Source organism: Corvus hawaiiensis, chromosome 2 (assembly GCF_020740725.1).
Source record: "Corvus hawaiiensis isolate bCorHaw1 chromosome 2, bCorHaw1.pri.cur, whole genome shotgun sequence".
NCBI classification, from domain to species: Eukaryota; Metazoa; Chordata; class Aves; order Passeriformes; family Corvidae; genus Corvus; species Corvus hawaiiensis.
In genome coordinates this window covers 47,064,425-47,086,207 of record NC_063214.1, presented here as the reverse complement: position 1 = coordinate 47,086,207, position 21,783 = coordinate 47,064,425, and the positions used below count along the sequence as shown (strand labels likewise).

Genomic DNA, 21,783 nt, shown 5'->3' with positions numbered 1-21,783 from the left:
GATAGACGATGGGCGGGCATGCCCAGCCGGCCCTGCTCCACCTGCCCATTGACACTGAACACACATCCCAGGTCTTTTGGCATGAGATTGAGAGGTCCCTAGGTGTGGATAGAAACAAGCTCCCTGAAAAACACCCTTCAGTCAAGCCAGTCCTGAGACTGGTATTTGCTTTGTGTATTTGTGCTTCTTTTCTTCGACCAGAAAAGCACTGCTAAAAGCGGGGCTGCTGTGAAGCCTCTTAAAGCAGATCTACAGCTGATGGGAATGATAACCCAGAACCACAGCTACTTCCCAAAAATGCTGAATGCTGGCTTTTTTGTCTTATTATTTCTAGCATATGCAGCAGTTACCTATTCTTACATACACTCATGGCATAGAGCATCTGCCTTAAGCCCCCTTCCTCTTCTTTTTCACATGGCTTCTTTATATACATTTCATGCCCTCAAGGATGGACGCATTTGAAGTAGATGGGCAAGCTTCATAAGGATTCAAGCAACAATGGCTCTATATCAAACAACACAATACATTAGAAACTTCATTATCCAAAATTATGGAAGTAAAAGCACTTGAAAAATTATTTTTGTGCATACAATTAAAAAATCATCACAAGATTAGAAGTGCACCACAATCCTTCCAACATGTATAATTTAATTTTTAGTCTTACTGTTCAGAAGAATATTTCTCTCCCACTTCAGCATACAAAAAGGGATATTCTAGTCAGGAACAGTAAATCTTTTTGCTTTTTACTTGCTTGCCCAAACAAACTCTGTTCACACTTCTTAGAGCAAAGCTTTGATTTGAGAGACATCAGGTGATGTGCAAGACAACTGACCACCACCAAGTACACCATGAATCTGTGAATACCTCTAAGAAGTACACACCACTGTATGTATTATCATCCATATCCAAATCATCTCTGAATCTCAGCTTTCTGCTGGTGGAGCTCTCTGCACTGCAGTTTTCTGCCTTCCTCCACAGCTACAGGAGCAGGAGCTCTGCTATCCCAGCACAGAGGCATTTGTTGAGGCTGCTCATTACATTCACTGCAGTCATTCACATGATGGCACATGGGACACGTGCACCAGTCACAGCAGCACCACAGCAGATCCTTCTTCATTAACAGATTCATCAGTGATGTTGGTCCCAGATCACAACATTTTCCAGGCCCGCTGTGGCACTGTAGACTAAACAAACACTGTGCATCAGCTGCCAAGCAGGTTCCATCTTTCATGTTTAGCTGTTTGTGAAACTCAGTCATTTCTTCTCATTCCACATTGTCAGGAAAGAGCAGATGGCAGATGTGCTCTGCCTATAATATTGTTTTTATGATACCCTGCCTGCTGGCAGAACAGTGGAAGAAACATTTGGAGACAAGAATTTGCAGTATATTTTCAGTTTTGGGTAACTGAGCTAAAAGACAGTATAGGGTATAGGGAGGAAAGGTTTGTACTGAATAGGTGCTGATAGATTCCTGTGACCAAAAAAAAAAAAAAAAAAAAGGAAAAAGTGTGTGTTGGGTTGACCCTGAGTTGATGGACAGTCTTTAAGACCAATTACGCTTCTCACAATTTACATATTTAAACGGCACGGAAAGGGGGGACTTCCCCTTTTGGTCGGAGCTCGCCTGCTGGAAGGTGGGGGGGCTCCGAGCCTCCCGGCCCCGCTGGGCCGGGCCGGGGCCACTGCCCCTTTCCCCCTTTCCCATCGCTGCGGCACGGACCCTGGGTCACTGAGGGGGACTGTCCCAGAGCCGCAGGCAGCTAAAACCAGCCATGGACTGCTCACAGCTAAACCCATCCAGCGCGGCTTCTGGGGACAGGCGGGTCCCTCTCCTCTCCATGCGGAGCCGGCGGAGCCAGCGGGAGCCGGCAGAGCCTCCTGTCTGCAGCCAGCACACTCCGTGCTGAACTGAAGAGGACACCACGCAGCCAGCAGCACAGAGGGAGCGAGGCTTTCCCCACCGTAAAGCCCGAACAAGAACACCCTTCAACATGGCGGCGTCAGAGTCAGAGAGAAAGAGAAGTGAGTCACGTGGGACGGAGCTGAGCATGGCGACGGGAGAAAAGAGGGCGGTGCCGCGATTCTGGCGCGCAGCTTAAAAGAAACCTTCTTGCATGCCGTGGTAAGAAACTGTAATACCACAAACTGTTTGTCTCTTTAATCCATTTGAAGAACATGGGGGGGGGTGGAGAATCAACGTGTGCCTATGAAGTTTGTGAAGAGTGCCTATGCCAGGCTATATAGAAGTAGTAAGAGGCTGTTAGAGACTTGTGGCGAAGAAAAGCCTCTGTGTGCAGGCCAAAATAACTTATCCTTAAAAAGATGAATAACCCCATGTGATGGCCCATGTTCTGTAGTGTGAAAGAACTGTGAAATTCTTCATGGGAGAGATGTTCTACACACAGCAGACTGTTTGTTTCCGGGCGGGTCTGCTATTGGTGGCAGTTTGGGAACCACGTGCAACTGAAGGAAAACCCTTTTTTCCTTAAGCATAAGAGAGAGACTTTTCAAGAACTGGAACACTGACTAACATCCCATGTTCTGTTATCCCTTGTGTGAGCTAGATAAAAGGAGAGAAGTGCTGGAAAGAGGGGGGGGGGGAATTTACTTTAATTTTGTTTTGTTGTTTTCTCTTTACTTTTAATTCTGTTAGTAATAAAGCTCTTTCATTGTACTGCAACTGTTTAAGGTTTGTGCCTGCTTTGCTTTTCTCCTAATTCTTATCTCACAGAAGGAAAATAAGTAAATAATGAATATTTTGAATCAAAACCACTACATTTAATTAGTGTTTCCGCCCGGTTTCAAACTCAACCCGCTACAAAGTGATACTGACAAAAAAGAAAAAAAAGAAGTATTTAATATGTTCATATGGAAAGAATAAACAGACACAACTCTGAGACAGTGTGTTCTCATTCATATGGGATTCAAATACAAGACTCAGTTTTAGCCTCTAAAAGTTGTTTTCTGAATTGCATAACATCCGTGACAGAATCATAACAGAAATGACACCTGAAGGATAAATGTATGCTTTCATAACAAAGCTGAAAGAGACACCATTAAGTTTACATCTAGAAATTTTTATTAAAATATTTTTAAAATATGTGCCTTATACACAGAAGAAAGTACATACTTTATTTTTAAGTAATATTATCTGAGCTGCCAACAGTATTTCTTCCTTAAAAATTTTAGTACACATATATCTTCCAAAATAACAAACCTGGCACAGTCAAGAAAGGAACATCCTGTTTTCATTTAAAGCAAGGCTAAAATAAAAGAAGATAACTGCTTCAAAACTTGGGAGATTTAAAATTATGAACATGCTACTGCAAAATGACACCTTGGGATTTAGGTTGAAAAGTTCATTTAGAAAGCCTTATAAATCAAACTAAATACTGGCTATAATCTATGAGGCAATCTAAGGCAATCCCATTGCATGTAGAACTCATTTATCTACATTCACTGGTAGCCAGCTGCCCAGATGCCAAATTCATTTTCTGTAAACTACTGACAAAACTGTGGAAATGTCCCAGAGAAGAAAACCTGCAGAAAAATAATTAGCTGTGACTGTTGAGCAGATGCAGTACAAGCTCTTCATCCTCTGCCAGAGAAAGCCCAGTATCTAATGGCAAATAAGGATCCTCCTCTTGGCTGAATTGCACCTTCTTTCTTTTCAGTGGCATTTCTTCTGCTGTGGCATTGTTGCTATTGCTCCTCTTCCTTCTTCCACTCTTCTCCTCAAGTTCACTGCAGAAAAAAATCAATTAGTCTTTTTAACAACTGTGGTAATCAGTATCATCATGTAATCTAACAATTCCTTTTAAACAAGGCAAATTTGTGTCAAGAGCAAACAAAATTACAATTCAGAAGGGTGAAGCAATGGAAGCTGATGGACTCTGAATGTCTAAATTAGAGCTGCTCTCAGACCGAGGTGCTGGTGGATGTTCTGTCTTAATTGATTACAGTGTATCAAGATATTGCTATCAGACTTATCTAATATTTGCTGCCTAATACAGCAACAGACAACTTGACAAAACTGATTTAGCGATGTGTCAGTGGACCTTGACATGCACTCAAGATCTTGCTTACAATAAATATGCACCAAAAATAAAAATAAAAGAACTGTCATTTCACTGGCAAATCCTACACTTAATACAATTTTGATTTGGGACTATCTCATTTGATCATTCTTTCCCCTTCTTTGAGACATTTCCCTTGGAAGCTATTAACCACCTCTGCCATGGGGAAGAGGAAAAGTCCAAACCCAATAATTTTCCCTGGTGAATTCCTACTTCTTCTGCTGTTTCTCTTAAGACTTAAATGAATTGCCTTTTGCAGCCTTCAATCTGGATGAAACAGCTGCCAATCTGTTTCATAACCCTGGCTTATACCACATGGCCACGTGACAACAATGGGAGGAAAGACAGAGCTTTCATGTATCTTCACGTGTTCTTTGTCCAAAACATAGAAAAAATGCTGTAAGTCTTCTTATCTAAGTTTTAAACAATCTAATCTAATAAAATCTATCCTAAGATCTGTGAACCAGATTATGGACAGTTGGTTGTCGTATACTGTAGGGTAGAATTCACACCCAAAACCCAGAAAAATGCAAACCCCCACACCCCAGACCATTCCATCCAAACAAGCTAACTGAAACAAAACAGCATTCTCAGCTTTCCATGTTTGTATTTTTTTAAATATAACAAAAATAAAAATGGAACTTCAGAAACAGAGCTTGGGCTTTTCTTAAAAAGTTGGCTGAATTCAGATTTTCAATTAAAATCTGTCAAATTTCTACTCAGAAAATTCAGTTTACTTACAAAAAGTAAGTCTTGTTTACTTACAAAACAAGAATTTTTTTCTGTCCATAATTTTTACAATGACTTAAGTGTAAATGCAATGCTTGTGAAATGCTTCATTCAGAAATACTGTTTAGAGACTTAATTAGAAACAGCAGTTACAATAAACAGCTCTAATTGGGCAATACTGTCAACACAGCAGAGGAACCCAATGCCCACTTCAAACCATGTTCAGCTGCCCACCTTATTTTTTTCCATTAATAGGACTAGTTAACAGTCTGTGAAATGCTGGTCTCACCACTCACTGGAAACCAGCCTTACCCAAACATTAACCCCAAAAGATGGCAGTTTTCAGCAAGTCCCCAAATGCTCTCTGAGAGGGATCAGCAGCACAATGCAGCTTGTACACTGTGCTTTCTGGCTGCCCCTCCACAGAGATGAAGGAGGTATTACACGAGATCTGACAGCCTTGTGCTGGTGGGCTGCACATGTGTGACCTGCCCCCCTCTCTCGTCCATCCCACCTTCCATAGAAGAACAATGCCACCTCCTGCCTACTACTCATTACAGCCCAGAGAAAGGAGGGAAATCCTGTAAGAAACACCATGCATTTCCACAATTAAGGCAAATGAAATACCCTGCCTTTATATTGTTCTTCCCTGCCTACCCAACAGAAATAGTGTAAAGAAATGTGGTCTAATGAAAGGTGTCCCTGTCCATGGCAGGGGTTATTGGGACCTAGATAATGCAGAAGGTCCCTTCCAGCCCAAAACATTCAGTGATTCCGTGAATAGATGATGACTGCTCCAAATACTCACTCTTCCTATAATTCACAGGATATAGCAACTTTGCTGGCTTTGAGCTGTCATTTGCATGGGGGCGGCTTCTCAGGGCTCGCTACCAACATTTCATTCCTTTTCTGGGGAAAGGACTCTCATATTTCTCTCTGTAGTGCTTAAGATATTCCATAAATGCTGAAGCTATACTGACAGTATATGAAAATATACTGAAGCATAAAGAATTCTCACTTTTCCAACTGGACGTTGTGGGTCTGGGCTGGAGTTTCATGGTGTTCACTTTGATCAGGACAGACTGTAGGGGTTCTCTTTAAAAGCACAAGGAAGGCCTCATTAAATAAAAGCATTTTAGCTTGTTTGCAAAAGAGCCAATTATTTCCAGCCTTTGAATGGACTCTGAAGCCCAGTTTGCATTCATAATTGACTAATGCTTCATCTACGACATTAGTTTAAAACATCTTAGCAATTAAAACACTGCAGAAACCTCACAAGCTATGCATTTGTACCTACAAGTTATGAAACAGCAGACTTTAAATACCAAAAATTACAATCACTTCTGGAGTTTCAGAGGCCCATAGGCCTAGATAACCATAAGGTAAAACATTTAAATATAAAACACATTCAGAGGGAACTGAACTGCGAGATTCCTCACTTTTTTCCACGAACAAGAGCACATGAACACAATTATGATTAATTTTCATTGTAAGTTTTGTGGTATGATTCTGCAGAGTCAAGCTGCTTCTTACTGGTACTGAGGGATTGTGCAGCTTGATTAGCAGTGTAAATTGAAGATGCATCTACACATTAGCAAGTGCATTTTCACACTAATTTGACCCCAGCTGGGCTGTGAACTGGAGAAGTGAATAAAGAGGAATGTGTAACACAGGAAGCAGCAGCAGCAAAACCAACAAGCAATGAAGAGAGCTAAATAGTTGTGTTTCTGTGATGCACAAAAAGTAGATGCAAAACAGTATTTGATAACAACAGCTTAGGAAGGTAAGCAGACAATCATGTGAAACATGCCAATAAGATGTTCCCAATTTTGAGGTACAGAAGGAAGACAGACTGACTGTCCACAGACAGAATGATTGGGGTTGAAAGGGGCCTTTGAAGCAGCAAGTCCAACTCCCATCCCTGTTCCTTCAGGATGGATTTTTACCAGCGCTGATTTGGGTGGTGGTAAGGGGCTGTACTACTCTGGAGGAGCAGTCAGAGTTGTAGATTTTACAAAAGACAACAGTGGCAATTTCAAAAGGAAGACGGAAAATGTGTGGCATCATGATGCTCAGAGACATCCTGTGCTCATTCAGGGTGCTTCTCCTTAGCTGTTTGGAGAGATGTAACAGGCGGAACTCTCAGCTCCACATGTGAAAGGACTGAGTGTGCAAAGCAGCTATATGGGAATAACTTCTGCACTTATTGTCAAATTAATTCCTCCTCAGTCTCCATTAACTGAAGGCCTGTCACCCTGCAGAGCCAGTCTTTTTACCATTGGTCATTTTCCATGGACATAAATGGCCCCTTACTCCTCACAAACACACAAACTGATGCACTACCAGCTAGTGTCCACAAATAGCCAAAATAGGGTTCTTCTGAGGTAAATTATTTTCTAGCAGAACAACTCACTTAGAAAGCAACCCCCAATTCAGATTCAAACCAAGGCCAGTGCATCTTTTTGTCTTCTGCTTACAACATTTCAAAAGTGGCACATGCAGATGGTTTACAATTCCTTCCTTTTACCATCTGGGGAAATTTATCTTTCCAGCTGCCTGAACAATCCATGCAGTCTGAGGCTGCCTGATGAAAGGATTTACTTTGTGTTTACACAGGTGAGGAGCCAACTTATCAACAGGCACAGTAATTTCTGTGGCCACCATTTGCACAGCTGTAACACTAAGTAAGATGCTATCATTTGGCAAGTAATATTTATTACTCAAACATTAAAGCACGGTTTATGAATCCTGTCCCTAAAACAAACACTAGCATATCTGGATGGCATCTGGGAAACAGGATCTAACTATGACCATGATTGCTATACACCAAGAAACTCTAATTTTAAACTACTACAAAATAAACTCACAAGTATGTTTTCAGGTAATACCAGGGAAAAATAGAAAGCTTTAATTGTTAATATTTAGCTCGCTTCTGGGCTTTAAGCAATGTCTTAACAAGCCATAGGGTTTAGATTTTAAATGCTTGAGAATGAGCCATTTGAAATGCGCAGTCACGCAGCCAAGTTGCTGTTGTTTAAACAACGTGGTCCTGCAAGATCTCCAGACAGGTTCTGCTTCACTTAACATTTATCAGAGAATGCTTTGGAGCCTAGGTTTACCACCACTCCTCTGGAAACAAACCGCCCTTGCCACTGAACTACAGGCCATGAGTCAAGTTTCCAGGCTGCAATAAAGCCCACAAGCTCTTTCCCAAAGAAATGTACAGGAATAATGAATGAATCTCCTAGTAAAATACAGTTCAGAAAAGTTAGGAATAATTTATCCCATAAATATTGGCATTTTGCTAATCAAACATGCTGTGCCCAAAACTTTTTCCATGTAATAAATTTTAATTCACAAGGCCATGGCAGCAATCCTAATGAAGATTAATTACTGCAGTCCCTTCCATAAAGCCCAGTGCAGCTTCTTCCTTACTTGCTGTCAGAATGCTACAGCACATAGAAATGGTAATTAAAATATATTGCACTGAGTTATTTTCTGGATCTGGACAGGCTGGATTGATGGGCAGAGGAACCTCTATGAGGTTCAACAAGGCCAATGTCGGGTCCTGCACTTGAGTCACAACAACCCCAGGCAGTGCTACAGGCTGGGGGGCAGTGGCTGGAAAGCTGCCCAGCAGAAAAGGACCGGGGAGTGCTGATCTACAGTGGCTAAGCATGATCCAGTGTGTGGCCAAGAAGGCCAATGGCATCCTGGCCTGGATCAGCCATGGTGTGGCCAGCAGGACCAGGGCAGTGACCGTCCCCCTGTACTCGGCACTGCTGAGGCCACACCTCCAATCCTGTGTTCAGTTCTGGGCCCCTCACTGCCAGAAAGACATTGAGGGGCTGGAGCGTGTCCAGAGAAGGGCACCGGAGCTGGGGAAGGGTCTGGAGCACAAGTCCTGTGAGGAGCAGCTGAGGGAGCTGGGGGTGTTTAGCCTGGAGAAAAGGAGGCTCAGGGGGGACCTAGAACTCTCTAGAGCTGCCTGAAAGGAGGCTGTAGCCAGGTGGGGGCCAGTCTCTTCTCCAAAGTAACAACTGACAGAGACAGGAGGAAGTAGCTTCAAGTTGCACCAGTGGAGGTTTAGACTGGATGACAGGAAATATTTCTTCATCAAAAGACTTGTTGCCAAGCCCTGGAACAGGTTGCCCAGGGAGGTGGTGAAGTCACCATCCCTGGAGGTATTTAAAAGACGTGTAGATTTGCCACTCAAGGACATGGTTTAGTGGGACTTGGCAGTGCTAAAAGGTCCTTTTAACCTAAATGATTCTATGATTCCCTTACTGGCCATTCCACTGCTATAAATCAAAACATCTCTACAGCTGAACATATAAGCCTCTATCAAGAGCAATTCAATATCTCAATGTCCAATTTTGCAGCTCATCAGAATGACCAAGGCTTTTAAACTGAGACCTTTTATAATGTCTCCCCTATGGTGCTTTTCTGGCCATCACAGCATTAAGTTCTGGCCTACACAAAGTCACAGATATGACCTGAATAATCCATGTTAGAAGGAGCACCATGATTTGCTGATGAATCATCTCAAAATACAATGTAATGTCAACCTCAACAAGAATGACCTAAAACTCAGGAGGTCAACATCAGCATCCTGCTGTAAGAAGCTGCAAGAAACTGCAATTTGCCCATAATTTTCATAAATAAAGGAGGCACACAACAAAGTAGCACTGACTACTAACTTGCATACTTGTCACCTGGTGACTGTCCATAAAGTCACAAACAAAACTACCAGAACTAAGATATTTCTCCTCACATCCAAGATCTTTTCCATGCTGGTCTAGGAGGTAATGTGATCAGTCACACTCGTTAAAGATTTAAAGAAGGTAATGATGAGGTCAATCGGAACTTTGTTCTTCCTCAGCATTTTTTATTTAAAGAGGTTGAGGAATTAGAAATACCAAAAACTCAATCTGACTGCAAAATGAATATTTAAGAAATCCAGCTGCTTTTCTTTCACTCTGTTCTATATTCTTAGATTTTTCACTTCATTAACAACTTACATTTGATAGCCTTAAACCAAATATGATGAATGTTGCTAGATATACAAAAATTAATCTCATATTACATGCTTGAAGTCATTAATTACTCTGCTTGTAGAGGTATGGCTGGAAGGGAATTTTATGCAAAGGCAAATTTAACTCATAATTTGTACAGCTCCCCCAGATTAAAAAAAATTCTGTGGGAGGACAGAGAGAATATTAACAATGGTTTTGACTTCTGAAACCATGGACAGTTGGTCTATTTTTAAAGACTATTGAAGGAAGATACCCTAGGTCTCACATACTTACTGTGAATTATACCTTTTAGAAGCATTTTTCCCCCCTTAAAGCAAGGAGCAGCTAGTGTAGCCCAACATATTTCTATTTTAATCCAACACTTTGAGCAAAATCTCTGGATTTTGGAAATATAAAACAGAATAGAGTTGTGATTTCTAATCTCAAAGCCTAATTTCACTGTCTGCTACTCTCAGCTGATTTGTTTTTGTTAAAATCATTAGGTCAGTATTTTCCAGCCCCAAATGCAGCTCATCATACAATGCAATAGCAATTTCAAGAAAGATGCATGAGGCATGAGCATTGATTTAACAATCAAGCCCCAAATTAATTTCCTTCACTGTATCTTGCTCCTTCTCAAAAGCCTTCTACAGGGTGCTCAGAGCACCTCACCAGACATACCTACACTGAGCATCAAAGCTGACTTAGGAGCAGGAGCGGGGTGTGTTGGAATGCAGAGCCATTGATGACTCTGGTGACAGTGCAGCATGTGATGGATGATCCTGTTCTGGTCACAGCCTGCCCAAGGAGTTATCAGTCATGTTGTTACAGGCTAAATGGATTTGGCCATGGTGTCCACAACTGCTGCGACTTCGGATGGTGCCAACTAAACCTCTTCTGGGCAATGTCTCAGTGTATTTTGGTGCAGTAGGACAGGCCAAAGACTGTTTCCAGTAAGCACTGTTGATGAAACCACATTTTTTTAACATGTGTAGTGGTCTGTTCTCCAGCTCCAAAGTCAGCTTTGATGCTCAGTGTCGGTATGTCTAGAGATACACAAAGGAAACCTGCCTGCTTTCCTTTGGTGTACATTCTTTCTTTCCTAATCTACTCCACAGGAAGGGAAAATGACCAAGGACCTTGACCTTCTTTGAGTCCTAGCTCTCCTTAAGAGCACGTGCCCTGACTCCAGGGGGGCCAGATCAGCCACTGATTCAACAGAAGTCTGCACTTATTACCACTGCCAAAAATCCGTCCATCTCTGTCAACTTTTATTCTTAAAGCGCAGCTAATCTTGAGTCTAGCTGACATTCTGAGGAAAGGATCAATACAAAACATGATGTATGAATATATACTCCCCCTCACACAAAGAAGGAGCGATTTACTGCTGCTCAGAAAAAGCAATGCACTTCCCCATCCTTGTCAGTTCTATTGACACACACTGGTGAATAGGCTCCAGGGGACATGGCCACTAGCCTGTTAACTTAAGGGCTATCCAGTCCTTAAATCCATGTCCCACACCCAGTCCTGCATACTGGCTCCACAACATTCAGTGACACATGGGTAAGGACAATTGAGTCCCTAGGATTTACCTGATTCAGATGTGAAAAGCAAAAGCTTTATGAACTTAGACATCTGGAAGAGAGCAAAATAAAAACCTATGCTCCCATTTAAGTGTCAAAATCATCCTTCTCAACCTGTTACACGATACACTGTTTGTCAGAAACACACAAGCGGCCTTCTTGTTGCGGTAAACCACGCAGGACTGCATGCAGTATCCCTTCATCTTCCCATATTTTGCTGGCATCAACTACAGATCCTGATTCTCACCCTGTGCTTTTCTATTAAACTACATGAAACAAAATCTTCTGGTTCATACAGTTATAAATACTGTTTTAAATTAAATTAATTTATTATTATATATTTACTTCAAACTCAAGAGTCCACTTCATTTGAGCATTGAAGAGTCTGAGCAATACTGAATCATAGAACTTATCAAGTTTTACCATGCACAAATTTATTTAATACAGCACAGGTGCAAAGAGATCATCCAAATCCTCAAATTACTTCCACATTTTTCCTTCCACACTGAAAGAACCTGCAACGTGACAGAAGAGAAATGCATTTCTGAAACAGGACAAACCCACCACTGGTCAAGGCTGAGCCTACCAGTGATAGTGAGAGTGCCTCTGAGATAAGATAGTTAAGAAGGGAGAAAAAACAGCACAACAGCAACTGCAGCCAGAGAGAGGAGTGAGAACATGTGAGAGAAACAGCCCTGTAGACGCCAAGATCAGTGCAGAAGGAGGGGCAGGAGGTGCTCCAGGTGCCAGAGCAGAGATTTCCCCACAGCCCGTAGTGCAGCCCATGGTGAGACAGCTGTGCCCCTGCAGCCCATGGAACCCCAGGAGGCTGTGACCCCTTGGGAAGCCCCTGCGGCCCCGTGGAGAGAGGAGCCCATGCTGGAGAACATTCACGTTTGCTGGCAGGATTTGTGAGCCCATGCTGGAGGAACCTGTTCCTGAATGACTGTATGCCATGGAAGGGACCCACATTGGAATAGCTCATGAAGAATTGCAGCCCACAGGAAAGAGTTGAAGAAGATTGTGGAAGTGGAAGAGAGACCCCACATGGCAGCAGGGAAAGGATCCTCCCCTGAGGAGTGGCAGAAACAAAACGTGATGAACAGACTGCAACCTCCATTCCCCATCCTTCAGTGCTGCTGAGGATGTAGAAAAAATTTTAAGTTAATCCTGGGAAGAAGAGAAATATGGGGAGCGTTTTAAGATCCGGGTTTATTTCTCATTACCCTACTGTCATGTGATCAGTAATAAAAAAATTCATTTTTTCCCAAGTGAAGTCTGCTTCTCCCATGACAGTAGCTGGTGAGGGATCTCTCCTGGTGTTATCTTGACCCCCAAGCCTTTCATTACATTTCTCTCTCAGCTGAGGATGGCAGTGACAGAGTGAAAGAGTGGCTTTGGTGGGCACCGGGCATCCGGACAGGATCAATCTGCCATGGAAACACGTGAAACCTCCAGGGTATTAGTCAACATTTTTGCACGTGAAACAGTCTCACCAAGATCCCTTCAACACTGACTCAAAAATCTTTTTCATATAACTTCACAGAAGAAAATAATAGCCTTTAGCTCAGATTTCTGTTCAGCACCCAACACACAAACTTTTAAAACTTATACTAAGTACCGTGAGAAAGAGGACTAAGATGAATTCCTAACATGTAAACAAAACAGTTTATAAAAAACATCAACATTTTTAAATGAACATGGAAGATGGTGCATACCTATAGCTGTCTTCACTTTCTGAATCCTGTTCTTCATCAGAGTCTTTATATTTATCAGGATCTGGGAGAGTGCTTGGATCAAACTCTTCCTCACTTCCACTGTGAGCAAGAAAGGCCACTGTTTCCTCTTCAACCTGTCAGGTGACAAATGGAGAGTTACAAGACAAGCAAACAAGTCCATGTTACTCGTCACAACCCCATTAATAGGGAGGCTGTAACAGAAACCATTGCCCTCAAATGCAGTCAAAGACCACCAGTATTACAGCCAGGAAAAGAGAATAATTTCTGTCATCATCAGTGCTCTTCTCCAAGGCTGTTTATTAAAGGTTGAAGAAACATTATTAAAAAAGGAAGCACAAGGATTTATGTTCAAATTCTACCTTGCAATATTGAAATCTTAAATCTACCAAATCTAGGAGAGATCTGGGCAGCAACTAATCAACAGCCATCTGAGAGCAAGCGTCTAAGCAATATGCAGCTTTACTGTCCCTCAGAAACACACTGGCAAAGAGATAATCACATGTGGACACATAAATCACTGCTGTTAGGTGAATTTAATGAAATACTCTGATTTAAAACTCATCTGGGTGTTCTTTCAGTTAAAAACCAAGAAGCTGCTTAAGCTAAATTAACTGCTCTAAGGGAGTTTTAACCATCCTCTACAAGAGATACATGTTCTTCAGGTATCTTCCCTCCCTCACCCCTCCTCTCTGGGGCTCAAGCTTCCCCCTGTCCCTACAGCATGTCTCAGGACAGGCTGGTGGCATTGGCTAGTTTCCCCAGGGTGTGGCACTGCCTCACTAATTCCTTAACAAAGAGAGCACAGAAGATGCTTCTCCATAAAAGTACTGGATAATACAAAAAAGCTGGCTAATTTTGCAGATACAGTAGGTTCTGCTTCACTTAATCCTCAACTGATGGCACCACTGTTGTAAATTTTTTCTAGTAGGCATGAAAAAACCAGGCTGGAGGGCATATGCAATTGTATAGGCACACCAAAATGCAGATGGAAAGCTCATAGGCATTTCTAAGCAACACTAGATCCATGCATATTTATGCTGGAAAGCAAAGACAAATTCCAGGAAACTATAATTAAAGACATTGCTACCTTTTGTTTATATATCTAATCAACATGCATACAGCTGAGTTTCTAAAACAGTACTCATTTAAATGATCTTTCATTCTATGAATAACTTCACATCATTATATATTTAAAGTTAATTTTTGTTTTGATTTTTCACCATTTCTATCACCATGTTTTTAAAGACCAGTCTTTATGTGCACCTACCTTCTTGCAATAAAAATAAATTTAATTTTTTTTTTAAAGAAGCCAAATAGAAACCATACCAATGGTCTCTTTTATATCTGCATATAGAGTGAGTGAAAGGCAATGAGATGGTGAAGGGTAAGATTAGTCACCACTGCAAGAGTCCATTCTTGCTTGACCAGTGACACTTCTGCAGTGTACTGAAAGCAAGCAGAAGAAAGGCATAAAAGCTAGATTTGCAATCAGAAGGCAGAGGAAAAACATACTGAACACACATTTTGTTCTTTACTACTTTAAATACCAGTAAAGGTAATTATATAGCTGGGTGTATAAAATGACTAAAAGCATCATCAGACTCTTCAACACTATAAGCTTCCTAAGGTGACAACACTGACAGAAAAGCATGTTGGTTCTCAGTAACTTCAGGTAGCACTTCACAAGAAAGTTGGTTTTGGTTCTGCAGGGTTTTTGCTTACAAAAAAACCATCTTCAAGCTCATCTCTTAGAACAATATTACAGAGCATTACTAACTCCACAGAAAACATTTTGAAGGTCACCTTTCTGCTAATGAATTTTCTTATTTGAAAATCATTCTGCATTAAATTATAGCTTATTTTAATTTCTAACAACATTAAATATTTGCTCTTTACTTGTCCTTCCAATTGCACCTATTCTTTCAATACAGCTAGTACATACCAATCTTATATTTAAAAAGAAGAGAAAAAGAGAAGTAGCATTCAAAGCTGTTGTATGGAACAATGTATTTTTTAATATGTACGAGTGACACCATGCAACAGAGTTTGTAATACTAACATCTCCTGGCAGTCATCTTTTAAGACTTGGGCTATTCATTCATATTCTCCATTATGACACACAGACCAAACCTTCACTTTCATTACATATTCATATTAATTTTTTCCAGGAGAAAATACGCAGAGAAGTGTTAAACATAATGCTTGCTATAGCAAAAGAAATAATTGGCAAAGATGCCTCTTTCATTCATCAGGAATCATGAGGTTGTATGTTGGGGTCCCTCCCCCGCCGTGTAGCCCTGGGAGAGGGGCCCTGAGGGCACAGACACGGGGTTTCCTGCCCCTGCTCAGCCTCGTTCCCATTGGTTGGTTTGTGCTCCCTGCGCGGGCAGAAGGACCCTTGGTCCCGTGACTGGGACAGTTCCTGAGCAGAGCTCCGGCCATGCGGCTGGAGAAATAAACATCTCTCTGAAACAGCTATCAAGAATCTGTCTGTCCGTATATATTTCCTTTCCACGGGACTCCTGGTTTGATATATGCGTGTTGCAGGATCCCCACTGCAACAAATGGTGGAGATTTGTGAGCAGAACGATCCCCGATCCCTAAGCGACTGATTTGTGTGAGTAAACCCTGGAAACTTTGGATTCCTCTTCTTGGTTTTGCTTTGCTATTCCATATCTAAACTATGGAGGAACCGTGGGAAGACTCTTGGCTCTCAGAGCCGCATATGGACATTTATCTTAAACTTAAAATGATTCTTGAACAACGATTTGTGAATTTTAGCTTGATTCAAGCTCAAAAAGAACTGAAACACTTCCTGGCATGGTTGTTTAAGAACTTTTTCTATGTTTCTTGGGATTTAATTCTTACCAAGGGCTTTTGGAAAACCGTTTGGACACAGTTAATACTGGAGTCAAAATATATGCCGATGGAAGAATATTTTCGTGAATATTATTTAGTTACCGAGACTGTTGAGCAATGTCGGCTGTGTCCTGGTGAAGGGAAGTGTGGCGCAGGGACCGTGCGGCCCAGGCCACGTGCACCGAGCGCTCTGCGAGCAGCAGCGAGGCAGTTCCCGCGCGCGGGCGGAGCCACGCGAGCCGCAGTGTCGGTGGCGGAGCGGGGAGCGGCGGGACCCGGCGGTGCCTGCCCGGTCCTGTGCAGCGCGTGGTGGAGCGAGCCCCGGGAACGCCCGACCGAGAGGGGCGGCGCGCGGGCGGCGGCTGGCGGCGATGGCGGTGGAACGGAGCCGCGCCCGGCCGAGACGCGCGCTGGAGCGGGGCGCGGGGGAGTCATCGCTCGGGGGCCCGGCCGAGACGTGGGTGCAGCGCCTGGCAGCGGCAGCGAAGCTGCGACCAGAGGAGGCGACGCACGGAGAACTGAGCGGCGTGGCCTGGCCCGGCCCGCACAGCCCCGAACGCGACCCCGGGAAGAGCGCGCAGGCACCAGCAGCCCCGAGAATTCCAACACGGGAGCGACCGAAAGAGAGAGCAAAGACGCAGCGAGACAGAAAACAGCAGCCACTCGGAAAAAGGAAAAGATCATAGCAACTAAGACCTTAGGGATAGTAAAATGGTATAATGTTAAGCAAAATTATGGTTTTATAACAAGATGTGACAACCAGCAAGACATATTCGTGCATAGAACTGCTATTAAAAAGAATAACCCTGAAAAATGCATCCCAAGCTTGGGAGATGGAGAAGTGGTGGAATTTAATATTGTACTAGGGAGAAAAGGGTTACAAGCATCGCAGGTCACTGGGCCTGATGGTGTTCCTGTAAAAGGCAGTATATATGCAAAAAATCGTAGTCATGTTAGACAGTATCTCCATTGTAAGCCCCCCCTACAGTTTCCCTTTCCTAATCCCACCTTTCCCTTTTACCCTATGTCCTATTACCCCCAGTGTATTCCCAATCCGTTTTTTCACCCATGGTTTCCCTCACAAAACCATGCTTTTGCCAATTGTTTCCCCAAAAATCCCTTTCCAATGCCGAGTGGGGGATGAAAAGGGGGAGGGAAGAAGTTAAACCCTCTCCTGCCTCAGTTTCCCCACAAAGCATGCTCAGAGAATTCTGTCTCCCTTCTGTCAGCCCTAAGATGTTCCAGAGAATCTGTTTGGACATTTAAAGACTCAGGAGGGTGGCTTGTTTTGTCTTGAAACTGTTCTTGTTATGTTTATCCAGTTGTTTTCATTCTCCTTTTATTAAAATAAAACGGGTGAGGTGTTGGGGTCCCTCCCCTGCCGTGTAGCCCTGGGAGAGGGGCCCTGAGGGCACAGACACGGGGTTTCCCTGCCCCTGCTCAGCCTCGTTCCCATTGGTTGGTTTGTGTTCCCTGCGCGGGCAGAAGGACCCTTGGTCCCGTGACTGGGACAGTTCCTGAGCAGAGCTCCGGCCATGCGGCTGGAGAAATAAACATCTCTCTGAAACAGCTATCAAGAATCTGTCTGTCCGTATATATTTCCTTTCCACGGGACTCCTGGTTTGATATATGCGTGTTGCAGGATCCCCACTGCAACAGTTGTATTTCTTATAAGTATCACTGCTTACATATTCATTAAAATATTTCTAAGACCCTGAAAGTATTAAGAACCTGAGCAGGAACATTTATTATCCAAAGCTGAAGAACAGAAACTCATTATTTTTCCTCTCTCACTTCAAATTTATATCAGCCAGTCAGGAAGAAGAAATCTTGTGACTTCACATTACTCACCACAAGAGCTGGAGAAAAGAAGTAAAATCATAGTTCAAAATGACACGTGTAAAAATTCTTCACATACAAATAGGATGCAATTTACAGACTCAGGATTAGACTTGTCCTAAGGCAATTGCCATCCAAAGAGATTAGAAGAACAGATTTTGACGGCCTGTACTTTATGTCTATACTTTGGAGTGTGTATTTACTGTAAAGTTCAACTGTGGAAGGAAACATGCCACGCTTGACATTGAAGACATCAAATCAGGCTGGCCAGGAGAACTGGATTTGGTGGCAATCATCTTTTCACTCTGCTCAGGGATGACAGGCTCTCTCTTTGTACCACACCAGCCCTTGTGCTTTGTAATTCCAGTTCCACAGAAACCCATACAAGTACTTTCAGTTTGAACATGACACTGAATGCAAATTTTTGCATTCACACAGCCTCCCTCTGAGGCATAAAGAGATTCTTCTTATGCAAACTCAACATTTTAGAAAAATTCAGCAAAATTTCTGTGCTGGAACTTTTGGAAACCTTCTTGCCTTCAACATTCCACATTGTACCAAGTCAACAACAATCACATTTGACCTTACTGCAGTCATTTTGAAAATATACACCTACTGACAAAGACGTGGCAGGCTCCTCTAGAGCTTTTGCCATGTTGATCAACAGAATACCTCTAATTCAACTTCTGTCTTTGCTACAAGACATAATGACATCTTCCTCTCCTCCTAAAGAGGTCTGAATGGCTGGTGGAGCTCAAGTAAATGAGTTAGGCAGGCTAAGAGAAACTTAAAATGAAGAAACTGATGTACCTCAGACACTCAAGGGACTCAAATGTTCCAAAAAACAGAATGATGTCTCATTTCTACCAGGCATTAGGCACTCAGGTGGTAATTATCTGACTACCATCAGAAGGGAAAAAAAGGGAGAACTGAAAAAAATACTGTGAAAACCTGAACATACATTAAAAAAAGTTGTACTTACCAAGATTTCATTTCTAAAATATATATTTATTATGGTATTGAATTTATATCTAATGTAATAGGGTTTTTTCCTCCAACTAAATTGTCTAGAGTTGCACTTTTTATGTTCAATCCTTTAAGCAATTTATCAGTTTCTCAACCAGGTTGAGAGGGGAGAAATAATTTCTTAGGCACAATCAGTTCTGTCCATAGTGCTTTACAAAGCACAGTGGGGGAATATTTCCAATTAGCTGGAAACAAAACTTTTAAGGTTAGTTTAGAATTTGATCACACTTAATTTGAGTCCATCAGGAGCCACACTTACACAATATTCAGTCCTTTTTGAGCTGTGTCACCCATCAGTTTTTGCTACTATGGCCTCTCCCAGTAAGTGGTGCTTGTGATTGTAATGCCAAGAAAAGGTAAGTTCTAAATACTGCTGGGAGGTTACCCAACACAGGTACACAACTTTAAAAAGTTTAGCATATTATGGCTCATATAAAAGGGTATTTAAAAATAAAATACCTTGTAAGATCTGACAGCATTCCAATTTTCTTAATTTTCCTCTTTTTGACAATAATTTTTCAGATGAAAACAGAAGTTGTATCATGTTTATGATGGAACCCATTTATACACACAGAGAGGTTTTACAGCAGCTCCTTTAAAACATTTTACTCTAGATTCTCCTGATCACCTCGCAGGTTTGGGTTTTTTTGATAGCTTGTACCCCCAACCCACCACAATGTCCCCAGCTGATGAATGATTGCTCTGGTATTTCATCATCTACATTGCCCCAGAGGAATACAGCTATTCTGACAGTTCAAAAATGAAATACTGCCTTTGATGTTGCTAGGGTGTTTGATCCAACAGTTGCTTTGAAGATCAAGACAAAAGCCCTAGCCTATACTGAAAACTGACTGGGAGCCAGTGGAGCAAACTACATGCTGCTCTGACACACACAGAGCTGTCCAAGCCATGCCAAAACTCACAGCTACCCTCCATACCATCGAAGGTGCATCAGTGTTCCATGGCTCTGGCCAGAAAGGCTGGCAGCCAAGAACTGGGGAAACCACGGTCCCAGGTTAGTCAGCCAGACACAGTCCTTGCACTAAGACAATCTCACTGATCTCTGGGCTCTGGAAGGAGTCGGTAACAGCTCCTGCTTTCCACACCACTTCAGAGAATTTAATTCCTGGTTTTCACTAGAAGGGACAGGTAACTCTTAGCTTCATCTTCAACTATTCACCATTCCCAATCACTAGCAGTCACACCAAGGTTCAATTTCATCCAGTCATTCTTTATTTCTTTTTAAGCCATCCAAGATCTTAAATAATACAGCCTGCCTAGTTTAGCCAGCAGAATCTTACTTTTACCAGAGCTCTCACATAAGGCACATGAGAATACTTAATTTTCTTTCTTGGCATTCCTAAATGCCCCACATTTTATAGTCAGTGAATGGATAAGCCTGTGTTCCAAACTAGCAGACACTGATACATATATTCTGACATTCAAATTTCTGTGTAACTATAGCAAAGCAATTTGTGCTGGAAATGGCTCCTGCCACAAGCACGGTTCAGAAGCACTGAAAACACAAAACTCATTGAAATTGGTGAGTTCTAAATCTACTCAAAGACCTTTTGCTTTAATGTATTTGCATTTCAATTACAATGAATATGTCTCAGAACTAGACCTTAAGCTTCTCCTTTTCTAATTTGTTCTTCTAGGACCCACGTAGAATACTTATTGTAAAGATAAGCTTCTTCCAAGTTGTTATTAGCCACAATTATCAACGTGATTTTAGCAATAGGGAAGACGAGTATCAGGATAAAACAACTGTACTGTTACCTTAAACGTAATTCATGAAAATACAACAGAAAGGAAACTAAGTTACTAGGTGTGTAGCACTACAAGCAAAATACATGCTGAAATACATTAAATTCTGGAAAGCAGCAGGGTAAAAAGAAATTACTAAAAAAGTCTGAGAGAATTAAACACGCAAGCATACTTGTCCAAAAGTCTATGGTCCTGTCAAAAAGAAACCAAACCAAAAGAACAAAAAAACCCCAACCAGAACACTACAGTGCAGAACAATGTTTTTGAACTTATATTCTCAACACATAACCCTTGGACTGTCTTTACACTCCTCCTTTCTGTCCACTTTCAGGTTCACAGCAGTCATGTCTGTCAGTTCCAACACAGAAAGTAATTCTCCAAAGCAGTGTCTGTGTTCAAACATTTCAACACATCAGTTTTCTCCAGGGAATCTCAGCATATGTCCACAGAGACCGTGCCTACACGAGAGAACCTTCTCTGTATCACTTTCTGGCACTTTTGCAGAAGCCTCAGGGAGCTGCACCCCCTGCAGTGACACAGCAGTGTCCCACCACCACCAGCACCACTCGCAGCGGAGGCTGCAGGCAGAGACCACTCTTCGCTTAGTGACGGGCATTTTTCAAGAAGGAACAGATCGACAGCAGCACTGACATGAAATAATCAGAAAGGAAACCTTTTAAGTCACATAATTCTGTGAACTGGTTAGTTCTGCTCTTTTCTTGAAACAACTGATTTGTATTCAGTACACAACAAAGAGCTACACTGGCATTAAGTGCTTGTCCAATGACACGATCTTTATGTTTTCACTGTACTGCTTAAGTCACGTACTCTAAATGCTTGTACAAAATACGCATATAAAACAGCATACTTACAGGAGAAAAATATGAATCAAATTAATTCCAGGCAGTGAAAGTTATTTTAAGTCCTTCTGGTGGTTCTACATGAAGTGAGGAAAAGAAACACAGAAGAGACATCGCTGCTCATGGCATTAACTTAATTGCTTGCTGTGAGAACAAGACCTTGTGAGCCTTTGTTCCAGACCGAAGTAGCAGCTGCAATAGTTTCATACTTGTTCAAATTTCCAAACAAATAACCAGTAAATCAGAAAGCACCTGGCTGATGCTGCAGAATTGCAGGATCATTTATTATT

General features: G+C 42.1%; 1 protein-coding gene across 1 annotated transcript in view; it reads right to left on the bottom strand.

Moving 5' to 3' along the window:
• Positions 1-2,837: 2,837 nt before the first annotated feature.
• The window catches only part of DDX10 (DEAD-box helicase 10), a 163,554-nt gene continuing 144,608 nt past the window's right edge, over positions 2,838-21,783 (bottom strand). The window contains exons 17-18 of the mRNA XM_048294748.1: positions 13,122-13,255; positions 2,838-3,744 (exon numbers count right to left, since the gene is read on the bottom strand). Coding sequence (XP_048150705.1) covers positions 3,555-3,744; positions 13,122-13,255 — 324 coding nt within the window. The 3' untranslated portion in view covers positions 2,838-3,554. The remainder of the gene's footprint in view (positions 3,745-13,121; positions 13,256-21,783) is intronic.